The following is an 8821-nucleotide window of genomic DNA, read 5'->3' on the forward strand; positions in this document are numbered from 1 at the left end:
GGACCGTCGCTGATTACAGGGGCAGAAAGCTTGGATCATAGCGTCGGCGACGGTGGGCCGGTGTAAAATCCTGCAAACCGATTTGGCTCGATCCGCATATTCCAGTATAATCCTGACGAGCAATGCTTCTGATCGGAGCTTTCCTAAATGCCCAAAACCATGAACCTGTCTGTACGGCTGACGGCCCCGCTGACCGATTACGTCTCGAACCGCGTTGGCGCGCAGGGCGATTATGACAACGCCTCGGAATATGTCCGCGACCTCATTCGCCGCGACCGCGAGCGAGAGGAGCGTCGGGCGTTCGAGCACTTAAAAGCCACGCTGCAGGACGCCTTCGCCCAGCCGGACGAAGACGCGGTGGAGATAGATTTTGAGGCCTTCAAGGCGCGCCGTAAACCCGCCCGCCACATGAGCCGGCGCATCCGCTTTATGCCAGGCGCGCTCGCCGCGCTTGCAGAAATCCATGACTACACGCTGAACCGCTGGGAGAGGCGCAGGCCAATGACTATGTCGGCGGCGCCTTCACTTTTGTCGGCGGCGCCTTCACTTTTTGCGAAGGGCTGGCTGATCGTCCCCGGCGCGACATTCCAGAGGAGTTCGGCGTCAGCGGCTATTTCGCCACTTATCAGCATCACCATGTCTATTGGCGGGAAGCGGTCAATGGTGACGTCATCGTCGTCTGCATCCTGCACGGGCGGCGCGATCATCCCCGCCATCTGGCCGCTGCGTTCGGCGAAGCCGAGAGCGAAGACTGATCTTCCTGCTGCACGGCACCAGTGACGTCGCAAAAAGCCGCTCTTTCGAATGGGGTTCGTCGCTCATACAGGGTTGCGGAAACATCGCATGATCGGACGCTTTCTGACGCTCGTCCCAGTCAAGGATTTGCCCCTGCGGGTTCCTCCTCTGACTGCGACGCCTGTGGCGAAGCCGAAGGCATGGGGTCAGACGATTCCCGCTGGCGCCTGAGCCGATTTGATCACGACCATCTGATCAGCGACGCGCATCCCACCCTGACCTGTCGCGCCTGCGTGTCCTGCTATCTGGAGCCAGCACAATAGGACCTGGCGGCGATTCCATCTGAATGCCGCCATCTTGGGCAAGCTGGTTCATCGCCTGGGCAGTGATCAATAGCAAGCCATTCTATTGCTCATCCCGCTGGAAGCGCTGGTGCGCCTCCCAGGCGAGTTTTGCGTCCACCGATGTGTCGCTGGCGGCTTCCATCGCCTGCCACAGGGCCATGGATTCCAGATGCTGGCGCAGCGCGAACAAGTCGCGGCAGGCGTCTTCAATCGTCTCGTTCACCAACTCTGTATCAGGATCAGGGCGTTCACCGCAGAGCGCGGCGATCTCTTCCTGCGCCCGCATAAAGCCCCTTGTGCGTCCATCAGAATCTGGTGCTCGCGTGGCTGGGGAGCCGTTTCCCCGACGGCGTCGAACTTGGCTATGGCTTCAGTGAGGTTCCCCTTGAAAAGTTCGCGATCGTCCTCGCCTCGCGCCAGCTTGGTTGGCTCACTATCAGCTGGATGCGCGTCACCACGCCCTGCCGCAACGGTTCAACCCGGTAGTGGTAGGCCCGGTCGGCGTGCTTCTCGGCGCAAGCAGTCAGGTAGGTTGAACCGCCTCGGTCTTTCAGGACGGCGGTGATGGCCGCCGCGAATCCGCCGCCTCAAACCGAGGCAGATCCCAGGCCAGGCGCTGCGCCATGGCGATGTGCGCACCAGTCCATGCGGGCCTTCGGGTAGCCGTCATGGTGCTGGTAGAGATCAAAACTGTCGCGCTCGTCAGCGACGGTGATGGTGGCGCGGGTGGACATGGTGAAAGAAGAGAGAAGTAGGGTTCAATCTGTCAGGCGGCTTTCTTCGAAGGCCTGGATGAAGGCCGCGCCGACTTGCGGGACGATGGCGTTGCCATAGGCGCGCAGTCGTCCCACCGGTTGGGTAGCCCATCAGCCAGCGGACAAAGCCCGGGTTTAACCGGTCGCCATTTGCCGTCTTGGCACCAGAACCAGTCGGGGTCGGCCCAGGGTACCGAACCAGCCAGACCTGTCGGCCCAAAAGGCCATTGATCGGCGCCCGGCTCGGTCCACCGTCCTTGTGATCGCGAGCCGTCGGCGTCGCCCAACCGGCGCGCTGCGCCTGCATGGGCAGACCGTTTCGGGGGTTGGGGCTCAGCTTCCCACGTTTGTCGGCGTCCCCCGCGCGAGGTGTCGCCCAACCGGACAGCATCGCCTGGTCCTGCAGGCCAATCTGTCGCCCCTGTTTTCGGCGCGCCTCGAGCTCGGTCAGGTTCTTGCAGCCCGTTCGAGAGGCATGGGCCAGCGGCGTGCGCCAGCCCGCGCAGCTCGGCGCCGAACCAGAGCCGTTGGCGGATATGCGGGGCGCCAAGGCCCGCAGCGCAAAGATCGGCCGCCCCGAGGGCGTAACCCGCCGTCTTCCAGGTCAGACGATACAAGGTCGAACCACGCGAGCGCAGGTTTCGCCGCAACCTGTTCGCCAAACAGTCTTGCCGGTCGGAGGGCTTTGATGAGCTTGAACCAGACGGGCAGAGATGGCGTTCATCGTCGAAGCCGAGCTGTTTGCCCGAGCTTGAGAAGGGCTGGCAAGGGCAGGAGCCGGTCCAGACCGGGCGGTCATCGGGCCAGCCGGCCTTGCGGAGTGCGAGCGACCAGCCGCCGATTCCGGCGAAGAAATGGAGTTGAGTGTAGGATTTAAGATCATCAGGGGAAAGTTCACGAATATCGCGGGTTTCGACCACACCGGGCGCGATGCGACCGGCTTTGATCAGGTTACGCAGCCAGGCGGCGGCGTAAGGATCGATCTCGTTGTAGAAGGCGGTCATCACCACCAGCAGGAGAAGAAAACCTTCTGCCGGGTTTGCAGCACCGTTCGCGCCCAAGCGCAGAACCGTAGGTCCTGTTCGCGGTAATGCGCGGCGTTCTCATCCTGATACTGGTGTCCATAGAAGAAACCGCCCGGGCTCTCGGCAGTTCGCCCGTTCCACCATGGCTTGCAACGTGGCGACATCCTCGGCCTGCAACTCCAGCTCGCCGCAGTTCAGATCAGCGGCGGGCTGGCCGGTGCGGACTTCGAACAGGCGTTCCATGAACTCTGCAACTTGGAGTGTTTGCGCCAGACGAACTCCGGTTCGATCTCGTCAGGGTTCTGGTCCGGCAGCCGAGCGTAGGCGTATTGGTCAAGGCCCATGGGGCAAGGGGTTAGTATTCAGAGGCGAGGAGAATGGTCAGGACGCGTGTGGTCACGCTGGATCAGCTGGATCAGGCGAGGCCGTATTCAAGATTGATGTCATAGGCGTCCACCTTGAAGAAGACCTTCTCGCCCAGCCACCTCCACAGCGCCGAATTCATGGGTGCCGTAGGGATCATTATCGGCGTTGAAATCGTCAAAGTCCCGAATGGCCGAGACGATGCGCGCCTGTGTGTTACGGCTCAACGCCGCCACGCCCTGGGTGATCATCACCCGGCCGCCCTGGCCGGTTTGTCGCAGGCGGTCGTTCAGTGCGCGGATCGCTGACGATTCGGCGTCAATGGTTTCGTCTGGCTGCGGAAATCGGTCGGGAGTCTCGGTCATAGGTTTAGGGGAAATGTCAGACGCAGCGTACCGGTGACCCGGGAAACGGTCGATGTTTGCACAACCACAGAACCGGCCAGTGCGTCGGGTCAGGTCTGCTTTGGGTCGGCTCAAGAAACCCCCAAGCCTGCCACGCCCGGGCTGGCGCAAAGGATTTGCCCCTGCGGGTTCCTCCTTGACGCCCGCCCTTGGGGGCGTGGCGCGTGGTTGGTGTCTTTATCCTTTAACCCAAACAGACATGACCACCCTGACATCCCAGCCCCGTTCTGGCGTTTCCGCCAAAGCCCGACCTGCGTTCCGCCCTTGTCCCGGACACGCCCCGCTCGAGTTTTACCCAACTCCACCTGAGGCCACCCGCGCCCTGCTTTCTGTAGAGAGCTTCGACGGCCCCATCTGGGAACCGGCCTGCGGCGACGGCGCCATCTCACGCGAACTGACCGCCGCCGGGTACGACGTGATCTCCACCGACCTGGTGGATCGCGGCTATGGGAGCGGCGGTTGCAACTTTCTGAACTCGGACAAGCCACTGGCCAAGCACATCATCACCAACCCGCCCTACGGCAGGCACGGCCTCGGCGACGCCTTTGTCCGCCGCGCGCTGATCCATGCGCAAAAAACAGGCGGCACGGTGGCCATGCTTCTGAACCTGCGCAGCCTGGCGAACCCGGACCGGCACGCCAAATTCACCAAGACCCCACCGTCAGCCATTTACACCTGGACGAGCTGACCTGCTGGCCCGAGGGCAAGCCGACGTCAAAGTCAGCCCGTATCGCCCGGCAACAATACTACTGGGCCGTCTGGAAACCCGGGCACACCGGCGCCCCGAAATGCTGGTGGCTTTCAACGCGGGACTTCAAATAGTCCCGCTCGGGGCGGCGGTTCCGCCGCTCCGAAGGGTTCACTCCGCCAGAACGTAGTGGATGCTGCGACCACCGCCCACCGGGCGGATCAGACCGAGTTCGACCAGGCGCGCAAAGTCGTTCTTGCGGGACGCCAGGGACCGGTTGGATATCCCGCCATACTCCTGCTGGGTGATGGAGCCATGGCTTTCGAGGTGTTCCAGAATGAGGCGATGGTGCGGCTCAAGACGCGGCTGCTGGGCAGGCAGTGTTTTTTGCACGCGTTTCAGTTCGTCCAGAATGCCTTCCGCAAAATACTCCAGCCAAACGCTGAAGTCCGCCCCGCCAGTGAGATCATAGAAATCCCCTTGCTCGCCGACCATCTGGAAATAGCGCGTGACGTTGCGGTTATAGTATTCCTCGAACGAGAAGATTGGAAACACGTCAAGGCCCGTCATCCCCAAGATGCCCGTGGTCATCAGGCGGGTCGAGCGGCCATTGCCGTCCATAAACGGATGAATGATGACGGCCTGCTTGTGAAACAGCCCGGCCAGCAGGACCGGGTCCAATTCACCGACATGGTCTCGCAGATACGCAAACATGTCATCGCAAAGCCCTTTGACATCCCCATGATCGGGCGGCAGGAAGACCGTACTGTCCGGCGCGCGTGGATCGCGGATCACCACCGGTTTCTGTCGGATACGACCCACGTCAAACGGATTTTCCATCAGCCCATCGACCACCATCCCCTGAACGGTCTCGAAGGTGGCCGTGTTGAGCTCAAACCGTTCGGCTTTCACTTGCTCCTGCACCCACTCCAATGCCCGGTTATAGTTCAGCACCTCACGCTCGGTATCGCGGACTTGCCCCGGCGCCTGTTTCAGCAACCGCTTCACGTCGGTCAGCGGCAGCGGGTTGCCTTCAATACTGGTCGAGGCATGGGCCGACAGCGCCCGCGCCGCATGGGTCAGCCGCGCCAGCCGCGCATCCGAAAGGTGGCTGACCCGGATGACGCCCAGCGTCTCGCCGATCTCGCGCATGGTGCGGAGAAGCCGGGGGCGGATGGTGAAATTGGGATCAAACATTTGGCCGAATATTAGCCGAATGCTGGCCATTTAACAAATCGGATTGGGCCCAGTTTCGGCGCAGGATCACCGGCGTTCAGCCTTCATGGCTTACGCCGCGCCAGCAACAACGCCGGTCCAAACAATGCCCCCAGTTCCAGACTCAACGCCAGAAAGAGCGGCAGCCAGATCTGGCGATCGGCGGCGAACACCCCCAGTTGCTCAAAAGTCTCCACCATGCGAGCCAAAAGCGCGGTGGCGCCGGAGGCGACCTCAGTCAGCGCCACAATCCGGTCCAGGATCGCCTGCGCCTCACCGGCCAGGCCGGTAAACTCCGCCTCCAGCCTGGCGGCGATCGGCCCGCAGCCGCCCCGATCACATTCAGCCAGCCACGCCCCCTGCAATTTTTCTACTTCGCTCAACAGGCGGGCGTGTTCCTTTCGCAGCGTGGTCAGGGTGGCGGCGCGCGTCGCCTCATCGCTGTTCATCTCCGCGCCCAGCAGCACGGAAGAGGAGATGATCGCGGTCGAGGACAGAACCGAAACCGGCGACAGCGCAAAGCTGACCAGAAAGGCGGTGACCGCCTTCGGCCAGCGCCCGTCCTTCGCCAGAGCGAACCCGGCGGCCACCAGAAATGGCCGCATCAGGTCCAAGGCCATCAAGCCGACCACGAACGCCGCCCGGAAATGCCCGGCCTCACGGCCCAGCTCCCACGCGAAACTGGCGTTCAAGGTAATCAGGGCCGCGATCAGACCGAGGCAGGCCAGTGCGCGCAGGGAAAAACCGATGGCGCGCGCCACCCGCTCCCCAAAGCCGATTTTCGGCTGGGGCACGGCAGGCAGCGGCGGCGTTTTGCCCGCCCGGATACGGCCCAAATCAGTGAACCGCCAGATTTGCGCGGTCGCATCGTAGTCAATCAAACCGGATTGCTTCAGGTGCTGCATAAAGCGGCGCACAAAGTCTCCGTCCTGGCCGACGGTCAGGCCTTGTCCGACAAGCGCTTGTCCGCAATCGGCCTTGGAGAACCCGGTCGTGGCCAACTGGCCCAGCACCGCGGTCACCTGAACGTCGGTCAGCGACACGCCCTTTATTGAAATTGTTGCGGGAGTCATGGTGCAGCCTCCTCTGGTCAGATCAGGTTTTGCGCGCGCAGCCACTGCAATTGGCGGCGGCTCATGTCGCAGGGGTCGGTGATGACGTCAGGAATGGCGACCCGTTCGGCGCCAAAGCGCATCCGCCAATCGAAAGCCTCGGTCGGCATGTCCCAGGCCGCCAGTTTGGCGACGGCGGCGGCCTGACCGGCCGCGCCCGCCTGATCGCGATCAAACCAGAACTGCAACCGAGGTCCGTTCAACTCGTCATGGATCAACTCAAGGCGCGGTTTAACCTCGTCTGACAGGTCCGAGCCCATCACCGCCACCACGTTGTAGAGACCCGCTTCCACCAGCTTGGCGACGTCGAACGCGCCTTCGACCACCAATACGCGACCGGTCATGCGTACCTGCTCGCGGGCAACCGGGTCGAGTAGCAGTTTGTCGAGATTATAGAGCTCGGCTGATTTGCGGAACCCCTTGTATGACAGCCACTTGCCGCCGGCTTCCAGCTGCTCAGGTGTGGTGGCGCGGCCGATATGGGTCAGGATGACCGGCTGCAGTCCGCCTTCGGTCCGCTCGACGCTGCGCACCTGGAATACGATGCGGTTCTTCAGGCGTGAGCGGCCTTTTTCCAACAATCCGCAGCCGAGGTAATGGCAGGTCTTCTCGCCGATCCCGCGTCGCACGAATTCCTCGTGCGAGCCTTGTCCTGACAAGCTGGGCAGCAAAGATTGCTTGATCGGCGCATTGACGGCTTCAGTCGTTCGGGCGCGCTTGTTTTTCTTCTCACCGCTGATCCGCACCCCATCCGGTTCTGGCGCGCAACCGGCGTCAATCAGCCACTCACCCGCCTCAAAACAGTTCAGGTCTTCCAGTCGCTGGATCAGCTCGATTACCCCGCCGCCCTGGCGAGTGGAAAAGCAGTACCAGACGCCCTCGGCCGGTTTGATGTGAAAGCTGGCGGTTTTGTCCTCGGAAAAGGGCGAGCGCATCCACCAGTCATCAGGCTTAGATCTCTTCTCATCGCGCTCCAGCCCCAGCACCTGGCAGATCGCCTGCCAGTCAGCGGTCGCCCGCAGCGTCTCCAGCGCGCCGGTATCCAGAAAACGTTTGGCCATGTCAGGGGAGTTCATAGGCGCTCAGTGTACCGGCGCTGAGGCGTGGGATGCCATTTCTGCACAACCAGCCCGTCCCCTCACCGCCAAAACGGGAGCCATGAGCTTTGCGCGGAGCTTCGGTGCGCGGTGTTTGCGCGATGTCTTTGCCGATTGCGCTCTGAGCATTGGGTTTGGCGGCACTGCCGCCAAGCAAGTTTGCAATTCTGCACAGGGTGCCCTTCTCGGCAGAGCCGTTCAGGTTCGAATTGCGAAACTTGCCAGGAGGGAGAGCCCTCCATGGACCACCCCGAAATGGCCATGAGCCGTGAGCACAGACCAGTGGGATGCCATCCCTCGGCGGCTTCGGATTTTCTGCACAAGGTTTGGCCGATCCGCCCATCACCCGTAAACTGTGAGGCAGAAAATGAGTGATCAATTTCGGCTGCAGCTTACCCCCGACAGCGAAGCCTCCATCGAGCGCGATCGCCTGGAACGGGAAACCCGCTATCGCCGCAAATACTGGCAGAAATACAAAGACACCCACAAACGGGTGTTCGGCACGCTGACCAAAGCTCAGTACGCCGAGGTGAAGGCCGTCGCGGACGTCAATGATCGCCCCGTCTGGACGCAGATCTGGATGGAGAGCTGCGCCTACCGCAAAGTTGAATTCCTACCGACACCGGAGATCACCGCCCGACAGGATCGGCTGATCGCCGAGCTGCGCCGGATTGGGAACAATCTCAACCAGCTGGCCGCGCAAGGGCATGTTCAATCGCTGCCGCACGGTGCGCGGGACGTGGCCACGCACCTGGGCGCACTGGAGCGGAGCATTCTCGACTTCACCCGTCGGCCGTGGATCAAACCATCCCGGTCACGCGGATGATCATCAAATCCCTCGCACGCAAACGACCGGGGTTCCGGCAATTGATCGGCTACATCGGCCGCGATGCCGGCCCGGTTTTTTCCCGCAACCTCTATGGAGCCAAACAAGCAGACCAGGTGGCGCAGGCCTTCGAAGCGAACCACGCCCTGTTGCCCCAGCGAAAGAACGGCAATGCCCTTTACCACGAGGTCATCGTACTGCCGCCCCAGCCAGGGTTGAGCCGAAGCAAGCAAGCTCGGATCCTGCAACAGGTAGCT

At 62.1% G+C, this 8821-nt stretch overlaps 1 protein-coding gene across 1 annotated transcript; it reads right to left on the reverse strand.

Moving 5' to 3' along the window:
* Positions 1-4485: 4485 nt before the first annotated feature.
* Positions 4486-5511, reverse strand: LOC127594581 (protein adenylyltransferase FICD-like). Its single transcript, XM_052056418.1, has one exon. The coding sequence runs from the start codon at positions 5509-5511 to the stop codon at positions 4486-4488; it is 1026 nt and encodes a 341-aa protein (XP_051912378.1).
* Positions 5512-8821: the final 3310 nt, after the last annotated feature.

This window comes from Hippocampus zosterae, unplaced genomic scaffold (genome assembly GCF_025434085.1).
Source record: "Hippocampus zosterae strain Florida unplaced genomic scaffold, ASM2543408v3 HiC_scaffold_217, whole genome shotgun sequence".
NCBI classification, from domain to species: domain Eukaryota; kingdom Metazoa; phylum Chordata; class Actinopteri; order Syngnathiformes; family Syngnathidae; genus Hippocampus; species Hippocampus zosterae.